At 46.0% G+C, this 15,384-nt stretch overlaps 1 protein-coding gene and 1 long non-coding RNA gene across 2 annotated transcripts in view; one reads left to right on the top strand and one right to left on the bottom strand.

The window, feature by feature from the left end:
* Positions 1 to 9,670, bottom strand: part of TOP1 (DNA topoisomerase I) — a 68,415-nt gene extending 58,745 nt beyond the window's left edge. The window contains exons 1-2 of the mRNA XM_064465758.1: positions 9,452 to 9,670; positions 8,814 to 8,838 (exon numbers count right to left, since the gene is read on the bottom strand). Coding sequence (XP_064321828.1) covers positions 8,814 to 8,838; positions 9,452 to 9,484 — 58 coding nt within the window. The 5' untranslated portion in view covers positions 9,485 to 9,670. The remainder of the gene's footprint in view (positions 1 to 8,813; positions 8,839 to 9,451) is intronic.
* Positions 9,671 to 10,051: 381 nt separating this feature from the next.
* On the top strand, positions 10,052 to 15,118 carry LOC135315742 (uncharacterized). The gene is made up of 2 exons (XR_010375243.1): positions 10,052 to 10,974; positions 12,705 to 15,118. It is a non-coding gene; the product is annotated as an uncharacterized LOC135315742 (long non-coding RNA).
* The last annotated feature ends 266 nt before the right edge of the window (positions 15,119 to 15,384 follow it).

Consider the following 15,384-nt stretch of genomic DNA (forward strand, 5'->3'; position numbering starts at 1 on the left):
ACTGCTCATGCATTAGCCCTGTGGGTTTCAGACAGGACAAGCTGTATGCACGCACGTTCTTATCCATATGCATGTTCTTACCCACGTTGAACACGAGACCTCATATTTCATTTGTTCCTATCATTTATTCCCTAACACAGCAAAATGCTCTACTACTGATGTCCCAGACACTGTGCAAAAATTGGTATGACTGTGCAAATCAGAGATTAGGATTTCAAAATGAGCAATAAGTAGGAAAAGTCACCAGGGCCTTATTTTTAGAAAAATCATTGGAAAAAATAGCATTATGGGAGAAAAGGGGTCATTTTGAAGAACTGGAACTATGCCTTCATTGAGAACGTGTCTTACTCCCCCCAAATAACGTTGTGCTGTCTGCTAAATACTGTGTGTCTGTAAGAGACTATGTCAGCTGTATATTGCAGCTCATGAGACGTAACAGACACTTAGCTAGTAAATCCTCACCATGGAGCATGTCTTTAATGGACAGAGATATGAACTAGCCAAAGATGAGTTACACAGACCAATCAAAATATTTTAGTGAAGCTACAAGTACACTCCAAGCTTTCCTGAGGCAGAAATCAATCTCTCTTCAGTCATGGAAAGATACAGCCAACTGCAGAATCACTGTGCTGCACCACTGAATTCCATGAACGTCCATCTGCCTTTAACAGGAGACCGTCTACGTTGAACAGAATTATGAAGGAGCAAATCTTCCTCTTTTAGTGGGCACCACGAAGCTCAGCACTCTGCAGTACTGCTAGAGAAGGAAGCCATTGTCTTTAAAACACTCCCTAAAAAAATCCCTTCTCGGCTGAAGGTATAAGATAAAAATACATGCATGCACACCCACACAGCTCACAACTGCACAAAGCATATGGTAAGCTTGTGAACATGAACAAATACATTCATGTCAAAAATACTGATAAGGAATCTAAAAAGATCTACTGTTCAGAAGCTTTGTGGGAAGCAACTTTAGGCTCCTGTCAGGCTTAGAGCCATTTAATAAAACAATTTCCCAATGGCCCGATGCTGTCCCTCTTTACACTGCAATTTCTATTTCACAAGTTACCAACTGCAAACTTAAAAAGGGATTTAAGTACTTTAGGTAGAGACGCAGGTTGTTTTTCTTGATGAAGTATTGTCTGCTGAGGCTGCATGACAAGCACCTAAACTAACTTTCTGGCTATGCCTCCCATATTTGAGCCTGCACTGCCCCCATCCCATCAAGATATGCATTTCAGAAATTTTCCAGCCCCTGCCTCCAAAGCTTTCCAAGACAGGAGTAAAGCATGCTCAGTGCTGTCCATCCTTGTGACTCCTTCATGTTGGGAACGGGCAGTTTCAAAACGCACAGCAGCTGTCAGTACAAGTTAATCGTCTACACTGAGGACTACTGTGACCATCTTCGAGTGACACTATTGAGATTTAAGTAACAGCCATGAACAAAGGAAACTTCCCCAGGGCGAAGCAACAGTATCAAACGCAGCATTCACAAGAGCTGTCTGACCACATCTTTTTTGCACAGAGTATGTTATTCTAGCAGACAAACAGGCCTTGAGATGACGGAAAACTTCACTAGAACTTTGTGATAACACTAGCAACTTTGTGAGGCAATTCTTCTTTGAACTGCTATCCCTCTTCTACTCATCCTTCCTGATTACAGGACTCCCATCTTTGTCATTAGCTATTAATAGGGAACTAACTGTCAAGGTCTCCCACTTCCCCAAAAGCATCAAGTCTAATCTCCACCAGTTGTGCTGGAGGATCTCCCAGAGCACTGTTTGTTGCAAGGACTGGCACAAAACCACGTATTTCCTGCTGACACTGCAACACTGAGGTTTAACACAATCTTACTTTTATCTCAAAGAAGTCCAAGAATCGTTGATGTTAAGTAGGTGTTACAAACGAATAAGTTTCAGGAACACTGACTGCAGCCCCACACTCACCACTTTAATTCTGGAGTCATGGAGCTCTCACTTGTTCATCAGCCAAGTATCTACAGAAGTCAAATTTAGAAACCAAATTTCAACTTGAAAATATAGTTGTATGCTCATGTTTCTCAGGCCAACAGCAACTTTTTACTGTTCTTTATACCTTGCAGGTCACAAGAATATGAAATTAACTTCACCCTTTCTTTTCATGTCACCTTCCGAACATCCTATCTCTCACTGTGATGCCACAAGATACTACTTCAGCTCGCTCTTTATGACCATTAGTTTAAAAAGCAAGCATTCAAGATGAAAATATTACAAACTATAAATCTGATTAAATCCCCTGGAACTATTTATTTAGTATTTATGTCAGCCAGGACATTTTGAACAAATGCTGTGCTAAAAATACTGTAGTCTCATACACACCGGGAAACCACTACTACAACTTGTTCAGCTGAACTACTAAATAGCAGGAGCCTGCAGTAGAAAAGGCGCTCTCTGCTCTGTCCAGAACAGCACTTCAACACTGTATTAATTCCAGCGTTCAACCAGTGACAGGCAGTGGAAGCCACCAGAGGCACATGCAGTGGGAGCTCCCTAGAGCAGACAGTTAAGAGCAGAATAAGGACAGCAGTAACTGGGAATACTGTTTAGAAGGAATAATCCTACTGCAGCTGAGAACTGGGTTTTAAAATGGTTTTCTAGCTGTTCTTTCAGAAGAGCTGGTCAGCAAACTCACTACTGAAACAACAAGTCCATACCCTTCTCCTGCTCTCTTAACAGGCTGAAGCATTTTGAAATCTAATGATCATCCATATTTAAATGCTGACAGTGCTAAACAGCTCAGAACAGATAGTCACACAGGGAGAAGGTATGGCTGGGCATAGTTGTCATATGCTGCTGTCTCAGTCAAATGAAACAGCCCCAGAAAAGCAAGGTGATAAACACTGATTTCTGCAATGAATATCCTCACTCAGATTTGGAAACCTAAGGCACAGTCCTTCAAAACTGCAGGCAGGAGCAGAATACATAATCCTAAACAGCATTTTGCTCCCATGTTTCGGAGTGTGAGGTTTCCTATAAACCTTGGGGCGGCTTCTATAAAACCAGGAGCCACAAAGGCAATTTAATTTAATAAGCTGATAAATATTTCTGAATGACTGCATGTCTTACAAGGATATGTGAAATTATATTAGCACAACCAGCGCAAGCAGTCTTGAAAGAGAAACTATCCAGTCTTGAAAAGCCTCAGAAAAAAATCTGCACTGATTTCTTACGTTAAATTGTCCTTTTCTGAAATAGTCACTGTATCATCATGGCCCATCCCTGCAGTTAAATAACAAAAAAGCACATACACGATCAGAGCTCCGCTGATTTTAGCAGAACTACAGCAATTTACAACACCAGTAAGAATCTGACCTGGAGCCTCTCTCTAATAGAGCAGTGGCTTGTGCTATTTCAGCAGGTATTACTTTAACAGGAATCCAGTGAAATCATTAACAGAGGAATTTGAGTCAATGAGATGTTAAGTACTTGCTATAATTACATATTATTGCAGTTTCTGCTGACAGCGCAACTCAGGAGGTTGGAATTCAATGAACTATCCAACAAATATCTGAAGTCACAGTTGTAAATTAAATTAAGTCTAAATTTGTGTTCGACCACGTTTATGAGATGTGTGCCTACCTTACGTGAAGCTATGTAAAAACCCATGCTTTTACACTGGTCCCCTGGTTAAAAATTTTTCATGTTTTACAAAGTAAACAAAGCAGCCCTGATAGCATGTTAATAACAGATATTGCTTAACACTGTAGTAAAAGGAAAACATCTTAAGAAATTTGCTAGAAGTAGGAAGCGCACAGGCCATTAACCCCCGAAACACATCTTCCAGCACATTTAGGTAATTCTGCTGAGTTTTAACAAAAACAAAAGTTGGCCACAGCTAACAAAAATGCATTGAACTCCCCACTCCCACAAGACACTCATTAGGTTTTAACCTGAATGCTGAATGTGTCAGAACAATTAACACAACAGACCTCAATGTCTTTAGTAAAGCACTTCTGAGGCTACTGCTGGAAAAATAGATGCAAACTTCTGTAGCATATCATATTTAAGAGCACCTTACCAACAACACATTTATTTACTTTTCTGAGTCTGCATTTCTGAGAAGCGTGATAAATGATCGATTTTACTTCTGAGTACCCTCATGTGTAACCATCTGAAGATTCCTACAGTAAAGCTCCACTGTTACATTCTACAAGCACTGCAATAGATTGCTGTGAACATACTGAAAATCAATGTGAAAACAAAATTAAGAAACTTTGCAGATTGGCGTCTGATGTTAAATACTTCTAAAATAAAAAACCTAAGTGGTTTCAGACTTAAAACTACCCCAAGTATTGTTCTGAGGCTGCGGGCAGCACTTCTTACAATGCAGGCTCATCACCCAGCACCACAGTCTGGAAGCAAAGGCAGGGAGTGACTCAAGGCTTGTGTTGGAAGGAACAAGTTACATTCTTCAGGATTCAAATCTCCATGTATCACAAAAAAGGGAACGGAAATGCTCAGTTGAGATATCAATCTGCATGTAAATACCATTAACTATTGTATTTTGGATCCCTTGCCAAACATCTGACATTTAAACATGCTGGTGACAACATGCTCCCAAGGAACTTTGTCTTTTAAGTTTCGCCCTGATGCGCACAAGATACAGACAGAGCACAAGAGTTTACCTTCAAGCTTCCTAACTTCATGAAGTTTGTTTAGCGCAGTGGCTCTAATAGTGGCACTAAGGTACACAGAGCCCTGTGTCAGAAGTGGCCCTGCTCTCCTTCAAAAAACTCCCACCCATCCAGAAGGCGCCAACAAAACAACAGCAAGGAAGCAAAAAATCTGCTCTCCAGCAGTCTGTTTCAAAACCACTGAAAATTTTCAAGGATCTCCATTATGTTGCTTTTCAGTTTGTTAGCATTTAAATCACCCCTACCTTTTACGTGCACAGCTCTATCACACATGAAACTTTAATGCTAAACACAAAACATGCTGAAATTTCTTAACTTGTAAGGCATTTGTTCAGCACTCTTGTTATTTCATTTAAATTTCCTTCTTGCTCATTCCCCTTCATATCTTCACCCCAATAAATACAGAGGTGCCATATGAGCGCTCAGGCCAACATAAAAGAACTGCCAGCTTCTGATAAGATGTTGCAGCAGCAAGCACTTCTTTTTCCTCGAAGTTAAAGCAAGCCCCTCCTTCAAGTGTGTTGGACTTCCAGAAGCCACCTCTACGATGCTTAACTCACGTTAATATAGTGTAATGGTCACTACAGTGATACTGGCCTCAAATTGCATTTTAAGATGACTGGTCAAGTCAACCAGAGGAAAAGAACAATGCTTAGGGTGATGTCTTTACTTTCTACACAGAATGCTTCTTGATTCTACACAAGTCTGATCACAGGCTGATGAACAGCCAAGACACTAACAGTAGTTAGTGGAATTTAGTAGCTTTGGAACTCAATTTGATTATTTTGCAAACAAAAGTAATTTTTATCTACTTTACTCTGCAAACACGATGGGAGAACTGAAAGTCAAGATAAATTGCTTTTAATCTCAACATTGTCCTCAGCTGTAAGAGGTTGTTATGTTCAACTTTAATAACAAAGCTCTTAAAGGCAAAACTCAATAGAATCCAAAATGATTTTGCATCTGACGTGATCTGCGATTTTACCAAGTGGGGGGGGGGAAGCAAACCAGAAAAAAAACCCCAGGATGATTCCCTCCCTGAGTACATAGTTGTGACTCAACATTCACATCTGTGAAGGGGTCATTTTCAATGGCCAAGCTGTACTCAGAAATGACAGCTTTAGACTACCATTTCCTTTCTACAATGCTGAAGACTGAGAGGATGCTACTTGCAGAAAAGGCTCCCTGTTCCAGCACAATACTGTTCTCAGGATGGTTTGCAAACCGGCACTGCTAGGACTGAACATGGAAAATTCTTTGCAGTGTGTACTGATACTAAAAATACAGTTAAGGTGAAAAAAATACCCACTATGGCCAAATTAAACAAGCGGGAGAATCTGGATGTTGAGAGGGAATGCAATTACCCAAGTTGGAATTTGCCCAGGACACTCTTGCTTAGAGTGATCTGGCTATTTAATTGCAAGAAATAGCCAGGAACACATATTTACTGCTGGCATTCTCTCTCATACCTAACATCACCCTGCTATCAATGAAACGGGTGTGTAATCAGATCCGAGTTCCCAGCTACAACTGTGGTGCTCCTTGCTGACCTGCAATGGGCTAGCAGATCCACCCCCACCCACCTTACTTCAGCTGCAACAACTTGCGTGATCACCATGCGAGGTAGTATGTCCACTGACCTAGATATGAACATCAGTAAAAATAGGAAGCTTCAAAGTGCTTAAGCTGCTCTATTACTGATACACTACCCAGAAGTCACCCAAAACATTCTTTATTAACAAAAATGTTTACTGCTGGTATATTCAACATTTAGAATGAGTCAGTACCAACCCCCAGAAAAACTTCCCTTCCCCCAAATGTAAAGAGGGAAGGCAGCCTAAAAGGAGACTGGCTCCACAGTTAAGCGCTGCCTAACAATAACCAAAGTGCAACCAATTGTAAGCATCTAAAAGAAAAAAAAAAGTACCTGAGATTCCTACCACTCATTCCTAATCTTTGCCACTAAATAGGATCAAAACAAGAATATAAGAGCTAGAGCCTCACCACTATGCCTAAATGACAATCACTGTCCTCGGATCCGTAAGAGACAATTCCCGACAGAGAAGTGCAAAGAACTCCTGCGTAGAGGAAAAAAAGACTCGGTGCAAGCAGAGGTGACAGGTTTTCAGGAAGATCAGTCGTGGTCACAAGGTCAGAGAGGACAGTGTCTATTCCACGTTATTCCCTTAACAAGACTAAGGGGGTTACACACACCTTTCAGCGCTGAAAAGGATTTTGGATTTTAGGGGCCTCTGATCAGTCACAATGATGTTACAGGACTGCCATAAAATAATTACAATAGGAGGAAATGGGTGCTGGTACCTACAGTAGTATGAGTTTGTTGGGTGTGCTTGATTTACCAGGTATTCAAGTTTTCCATCAAGGTGTCTTCCTTTGAATTTCTGTATTGAAATCCTCCAACACATAGTAGAAATAAAAACTGGAGGAGTTTTAAGTGCTGTGTGCCTAAAACTCTTGAAAGAATAAAACAGCACATGGTCACAATAGAGGAGAAAAGTCCTTTTAAGAGGTTCACTGGAAGCCGAAGTGGAAAGGTCAAATATGCATCTCCCCTGTGTAAATCAATACATAACTAAAGCTTACCAGGAAGTACTTCTCCAAAAATAAAGATCATCCTAAAGCAAATATATCCCAGCATAAGAAGGCTACTAGTACTCAAATACGTGCTTATATTTTACTCCTGCACTTCTTAGGAAATCCACTGCACCCTTTTTAATGTTAAGAATTATTCATAGACCCCTACTAGAGATTCATAATGGAAATAAATGTTCAAAACCTGCATCTTTGCTACCGCCTGCTCCTATTGCACACACACCATCACATTCCAATGAACTGACAGAAAGGTGCACACAAACATAGGTTTGTAAATATTTACATGCAGTAGCCTACAAAGCAACCAGGCACATGGACATCATCCAGAAAAGCATGCTAAAAATCAGCATAAGTCTAGCAGATATCTTCAACCATTTTTTTGTCCTCTGCTACCTCACCAGTCAGAGGACAGATCAGAGTTCCTTACACATCCCGAACAGCGACAATAGCACATACACACAAAGGTAGGTGTATGTCCTCAACTTCCCTCCACCCTGCTTAAGCCCTTCAATTTGACACCTACCAACCTGGGGGGATTGCAATTAGCTTGCTTCCTAGAAAAATGAATAAGCGATCAGAAAAAGTTAGCAGCCATCAGGCCGATTAGAAAAGATAATAGTATATGTGTGTGTATATATATGAATATAAATATATAGACATATAAGTGCATATATTCATACATAAATATATACATATATATAAAATTACAGGACTCCTATAATGTTCCTGAACGAAATGAACAGTTAGCTTGCAAACTTTCTGAAGTGATGTTGTCTACCTTTCTGGAATTGTCTACACTGTTGTTGGGTGGGTTGTTTGGTTGTTTTTTTTTTTTAACGTAGGCTTTTATTTTAATTAAAAAGCTCCACCCAACAAGGTAAAGTTACATCAATTAAATAGCAAGGAAAAAAATAAGACTGATCTTAAAATGGATGCAGCAGATTCTTTTAAAGAGCAACATGTTGCAATCACCTTTCGTTTTAGGGGAAGGGAGGGATTCCCTGAAAGGAACAGAGACGGGGAGCAGTGGGGGGAGGGAAACTGCGATAAAAAAAAAAAGGCTCAGGGATTTATTTTAGTTAAAAACTTTGCTTTCCCCTCCGTTAAGAAGGGGCTGGGGGCCGGGGATCGCTGCGCGGTGCCTCTGTGGAAGGCTCCTCTCCGGCAGCTCGGGGAGGAGGAGAAGAAGAGAAAGCCACACATAAGAGAGGAGAAAAAGAAAATGGCGCAGAGACTAAGTCCCGACCGTCGACAAGGCGACTTTCCAGGGAGGAATCGGGGCCCAAAGGGGACCCCGGGAGAGCCGATGGGCTCGGATCGGGGGCCTCCGGTGCCCCCACTCGGGGAGGCGGCGGTCGGGGGGGGCCGAAGCCGCCGGGAACGGGGCGCTTTTGGCAGCTCGATGGGAACAATGGGGCCGGTGAGCGAGGAGCCGGGACTTAGTCTCTGGGACGCCATGTCTGTGCGCGGCCGGCGCGGCGCGGCGCGGCGCGGGCGGCGCGGCGAGGGCGCGCCGGGCCACACTCACCGTTCGCTCGGAAATCCGCCTCGATCTGCGGGGAGAGGAGACAGGGAGAGACCGTGAAACACGCCGTCCCCACGCCGGGCTTTTTTTTTTTTTTTTTTTTTTTGGCGGCGGGGGGGGAGCTGGATTCCAACCCCCCCTTCCTTCATTCTCATTTTTAGGGAAATTAAATATCAAATGAGAAACGACCAGCGCGATGCAGAAGGTGCCCTCCGTGGCGGGGGAGCGGGGGGGCGCAGGGTGAACCGGCACCCGCACAGCTCCTGGGGTGACACCCCCCCACCCCATAGGGAAGGCAGCCGCCCCCCTCCCCTTCTCCCAGGCCGGGGGTCACACACGTCCCCCTCCCCCACCGCCCCCCATCTGGGCAGAACCGGGGCGGGAGGGTTCTGTGGACGGGGGCGCCCCAGCGCGACGAGGCAGGGGGGACAGGCCGGGTTGACAGGGCTCTCCCCAGACGCCTGGGCTACCCCGAGCGGGGGCAGCAGCAGGGCACGTCTCCCCTCACGGAGGTTAAACGCGGGGATGTCAGCCTGGCCCCTAGGGCCGACCCTAAGGGGAAGTAAGGACCCCGCGGCCTGGGTGGCGAGGGGCCGGGGTCCCCCGGGAACGGGCCCCCGCGGGCAGCGAAGGGCGCTCACCTGGGAATCGTTGTGCAGCTGGTCCCCGCTCATGCCGGAAGGCACGGGAGGCCTAACGGAGCGGAGCAGGAGGAGAATAGAGCCGAGGAGAGCAGAGCAGAGCAGAGCAGAGGCGCGCCGAGCCGAGCCCCGCCGCCGAGGACGCGCGGAGCCTGGAGGCGAGGGAGAGCGCAGCCCCTGGCTTCTCCGCGGTTGTGTAACAGACTAAGTCCTCATTTCGGCGCACTGCGCAGGCGCGAAGCCTTTTACAGGCGGGGCGGGGCCAAGGCGCTGCTGGGCTGAACATTGGGGGAAAGGCGGCTCGTGTATTTGCATCCGAGCAACGCCCAGCCGGCTAGATTTGCATATGGACCACTCCCCGCCCCGTGTGCTCCCTCCAAACGCGGCCGGGCCGCTCGCCCCGTCCTTCCACACGCCGGCTGAATTTTACATATCCGGTCACGCCTCTTCCTCCCTCTCCTCCAATCGAGTGGCAAAAATCGGCCGTTATTTACATACCCGGCCCTACCCCCCACTCCCCATCCCACCGCTGAAGGAACCTTGTGCATTGTATAAGATGCCGTCCCCCGCCGTGCGAGCAGTGCGCATGCGTCCCACGCCGGTCATTTGCATAGTGGGTTCCGCCTCCCAGCCGGCAGGCCGCGGCCCCGCCCCGTCAGGGGAGCATGGCGGCCCCCTGCGGGCCGGCAGCCCCGTGGGGGCGCCTCCCCCCCCCGCGCTCCCCGACAGCCGGCACGGTGACATCGCGAGCGCCCTGCGAGGCCACACAGCCCCCGCGGGAGGAACGGGCTGCTGGGGTTCCTTGGGGGCCTCGGGGCGTGCCCTGGGCCTGGCCGGGGCCTGCCAGGCCTGGACCCCCGACCCCGGGCAGGGTTTAACGGAGAAACCGGGGCAGGCCGTCTCCTCACGGCACCCGGGAGCTGGCTGCGGCCACGTTTCGGCGTCCTGGTTAGCGCCAGGCAGTGGAACTGGAAACAGAGACGGTGTTGTCTCGGCTGGGCAACTCCACCCGGTTGCGTCTCCCCTCCAGCGGGGCTGCTGGTGGGCTTGAGGCCTGCGGGCCTTTCTGGTAGGCCGCTCTGCACAGGAGGAACTCTGCGAGCTTGGCTGAGTCACGCTCCTACAGAACCTGTATAAGCTTAAATGGCCTGATGTGCAGTTTGATTCTGAGCATTTCAAAATGACGCGGCTGTCAGTTCCCTTCAGCAGGAAAGGAGCCGAGCTTGGTGTGAGCATCCATCCTGCGGGCAGCCTGAGCGTGCGACTGACCTCTCCTTAGTCTGCCTACATGACTGCATCAGGCTGAAAAGCAGAAGCCGGAGTAACCGCGCAGAGATTACATTGTGCTAGGCGCTGCACGACTGCCCTGCATGCAGATCAGAGTGATGCCAAGGAGGGTCGTAGATCCGGCAGGTTTGGACTGACTTGACTTGAAATCAAGGACAGCACTGGTGCATTGCAAATAAGAGCTTTCTGCTTTAAAAAGGGATCAGCCAGCAAGATTTTTCTTCCACTGTAAACAGGTCCCTTAATTTTTTTTCTCTCATGAAGAGGCGGAGGGTAAAAAGGAAACAAAAGCTTTATTTTCTTTTAGCTAATGTGAGAATGAATTATGTACCTCCCTAGAAAAACACCTCCCTGCCCCAACCCAAATCTGAAGACATTTATTTCTGTTCTGCAGCAGCTCTACTAAAGGGATTTTCTTTTCAGTGTACTAAATGGCAGGTTTAGTATGCATGGCTGGTACATGTCTCACAGGACTGCCTCCAGTCTTCTTCTTGGAGCTTCCATCCTGTGCTGCAACACAGACTGTACCTTTCCTCAGCTTCTTTACACAACCAGAGCTTTGATTTGACACTAAAATAATCTGGCGCTGCCAGGCTATCTGAAGAGATACATCAAAATGTAAGCAGCGACAGCAGCCACCTATTTGCACTGCATATTTATATCCTGTAAAGGGAAAACTCTGTCACTTTCTTACAGTCTTCAGAAGAGGATCTGAGGACTTCCTTTTTTTACTGAGAGCAGGCAAATATTTCTGGCCCTGGAGCTGTTTATTATGCAAACTGTTAGATTTTTAAATATAAACATAATGAAAAGGCTTTTTCAGGCACCTTTCCTGTTGGAAGAGATGTTTCCCCCAAGCTCACGAAAATGGGATGAAAGGGGGCTTTGCTCTGAGCCCCTCCTTGCCGCCTTCGGGGGTGGAGGGGTTTGGAGGCTGTGTCAGCTGGTGCTGGGGAGCAGTCTGGCACCTCCAGCTTTGGGCACCAGAGATTCCTAAAAGCCCTTTGTCTGAAGCAGCAGTTTCACTTTAAATCTTACATATCTCTGTCTCCCCAAGAAGCCTTGCTCAGGTGGCTGTGCGCTGCCACAAGAGAGGGACCGGCTGCAACCCCCCCGTGCTGCAGCTGCAGCCAGCCCCGTTCAGAGGGAAGGATCACTACCTCTTCTAGCAGCTGCCATCTTCACAGGCATTTGCAAGCGTGCGTCTGGTTGCAAAACAGAGCCTCCAAGCTGGCACATGAGAGGCTCAGTGCTGCGCTGTCTGCAAGAGTCTGCTGACAGACAGATAGGAGAGCTCTGAATGTAAAGGGAGCTGCCTGGTTTGTTAGCTCAGGTCCTAATAAAGACCCATGGCAGCAGTGCCAGATCCATTAGTGGGAGGCAAAACCTTGTGCCACTGCTGTGAAATACCATTCACATAATGAAGGAAACCTCTGTCTGAGACATCCATACGTAAACCAGGCAGAAGCATCTCCCAAGGGTGGCTTTCTATGTGCTATATTTTGTCTCCACTCTCCCATAGGATTACCTTGGAGTCTGAGCAGGGCCTGCAATGAGCCCCTGCTCCACTGTTAGATCTGAGAGGCAGGGAGCTAAACAACGTGTTCAAAAGCATATTAAACTGTAACACCTCTGTGGCCACACCTGTTGCAACAAACTGGATAATAAAAACACCATCTGATCTCCCGGGACCCCCTCCAAACCTACAGCCTACACCATCACACTCCAGGAGTCTGCACCTCAGCCCCTTCCAAGCTTGCATCCGTTGCTGCTGGGGAGGCTCTGCCAAAGGAAGGGAAAGGCCCATACAGGACACGCTGCTGTGTGACAGTCCTTTCAAGGGCACAGCCTGGCAGTGAAGTGGTTAACATGCTTGGACCTGCTTCCCTGGCAAGGCTGTGCACACCCCATCAGGATAAATGGGGGAAGTTCACACCTCTGAGTGCTGTTGTCTCCTTCTCTCCAGGGCTCCCAGGAACTACAGTACATCACCATCAGGTTAATGTAGCCTAGGTGATTGCTTGCAAAAAGAAACGGCTGGAAACTATGTGTTTAAATTAAATCATAAATCGACCTGGATATAAAACCTGTAGGAAACCTTCCAGTTCTTGATCCTGGTGAGTTGTGAGATTTATTTGGTGTACTCAGGCCTTCTTGTTGTGCTGAGGGCGCCTGTTTTGGGAAAGGGAGGTGGGTACCTTTTTCCTGACCAGCTTTGCAGTCCTGTGTCAGGATGGGATCCTACACCTTGCTCCAGCTTGAGTTCCTGCTCTTGTGCATGGATGAGATCTGTAAAGGCGTGAAATCCCCTTGTCAGACCAGGCTTGTGGCTGTGCTGTACCTGCAGGGTGGCTTCAGCCCTCCACTTCTGCACTGCTTCTTTCTGCATTCGGGATCAGAGAGTTCACAAGGGCAACAGCTTCTGCAGACCTGCCTCCCTCATGCAGCAGTTGGACCAGTGGCCCTCAGGGGGCTCTGCAAAGGCTTCGCCAAAGTTGACCCCGAAGGTTGGACAGTGCTCTATGCAGCAAAAGCAGGACTCCTGGGCATCAGAGCCAGCACAGGCTCAATGGGGTCACGGTGCCCAAGCCAAAACAAGGCTGTGCCATCCCAGGCCTAAGAAGCTGAAGGGAAATACAAAAGCAAGGCTCTAGGACCAACACAGGACATGAAACCAAACCCCTAAACCCTCCATAGCCCTCCTTCCAAGCCATTGCCTTGCTTTAAGCCCCATGTGAAGCCATCTACGTTGTGTTCCTTCAGTTAATTCTCTTCTATATTCAGCTTTATTACATGATGCATTTCAAGTTTGCAAGTGAAACAGATTTGGTAATTAAATACATCCATATCTCGATATTTTTGATTATGATATCAAAAGTTCAGGTCTTTGACCCTCTTTCAGAGTACAGCAGGAGGCACGCAGCATTGCCAACTCATCCAATTTTATTAGCAGCCCCACATATCCAAGTTCACTTGTTTTCTTTTCCTTGATGTTATTTCGTAAGAATCTCTAATATTCTTAGAGGCAGCAGCATGTTTCTAGTATTTATGTTTTAGGAAAAATTACATATTAAAAAAAAGCTTCTGAATATGAAACAAGTGCATTCTGCTAATAAAGAGGTAACAAAAGACCAGTTACAAAACAGATTTAAACCTGAAAAATCGCATTTTTAAATGCCTGTCGTAATTTTTGAGTCTTAGCTCATTTGTAAAAGCTGTGGTTTGGATATTTATATTGCTAGTCTATGATTTTTCACAGCCAGAGAGACCTGCCTGATGTGCAGGACTGCAGATCAGCGCAATCCTGTAAACCTGCTGTGACTACAACAAAGTGACACTTGTACAAAATAGGAAGTCACACATATGACTCCCCTCTCATTTTTCATTAGGATAACCTGCTCAAAACACTAGTATCTATTACAGGCTGTTGAATGTATTGAAACTAAGTGATCTCAGGGCTTTGAAAAATCTTTATTTTCCACTTTAATAAACTGCAGCAATTACTCACAGTTTTATATGTAAGACGGGAGCAAATTAAGCAGAACCAGCAGATACTGGAAGCTTTCAAAGGTCAGTCATAATTACCTAGTTTCACCTGGGACAGGAGAAGCTTGCAACAGTCTTGGGAAATTATTAGTTAGAAAACAATAGCTGATATCACTTGAACTTTATTATGTACTCATGTGCCAAGTTTAAGGGAGCCAGGAGTGGCAGAAAGATTGGTATAATAGAAAGAAGAACATTTGAATCAATCTAAAGAGCATGTAACTGCATTTTTTCATGGAGCCAGCTAATCTATGCAAACCCATATACATCTGCTGTGATGGTTTGTGCCTGCTGCATGACCGTTGCCTAACGCTGAATGCAGTTGGGCGTATATATTCCACTATGCCACATTGCCTCCCTGTTCCCAGCAAACAAAAGGAACTTTCCTGCATCAGGAAGCAGCCTATAAGCAGCACCTTGCTTCAGCCTTCCTCCTAGTTTTACTGTGTAAAGCAGTGCCTTCTATTTGGAGATTACCCCATCGCCACGCAGCAGAGTGTGGGTGTTTCAGGAGCCCCAGAACACATGAGAAAAGCCACCCTTGCATAACATGGCACGTGTAGGAGGCAATAGGATGGCTCTTTTTGAGCATTAACATGTTGCAAATATAACTGAGATAAGGAGACATTTCATGTAACCTGTGCCCCTGGCACAAACTTCTCATGAATTTAGGCTAGCTGGTTTCACTTCTTTTTTTCTCCCATAGCTGATTTCAGTTGCTGTTTATCACATAGTAGCATAATTCTGTGATGCAGATTCCTGACATTGCAAGGAAAGGGTCCAAATACTTCTATTCATATCAAAACTGCTATTAAAAAAAGACTCAGAGTTAAATCTAGTACCCACAGTTAATAAATGATTCTCCTTTACAGTACAATGAGATAATATTTCCCCCATCTGTAGTGTTTTCCATCCAAAGGAAAGAAGAATCCCCATTTTGGGAAAGAAACTGCTCACTTGGAGTGCTTCCATTTCTGGAGTTGCGCCACGTGAAGAATGCTGGGCCCAAGTCCAGGAGATCTGAGCAGCCTAAACCCATCCAAAATCCACAGGAGCTCTGATACTCATCACTCCAAGCGCCAGACCAGACGTATCCCAGA

Source organism: Phalacrocorax carbo, chromosome 14 (assembly GCF_963921805.1).
Source record: "Phalacrocorax carbo chromosome 14, bPhaCar2.1, whole genome shotgun sequence".
Classification (NCBI taxonomy): domain Eukaryota; kingdom Metazoa; phylum Chordata; class Aves; order Suliformes; family Phalacrocoracidae; genus Phalacrocorax; species Phalacrocorax carbo.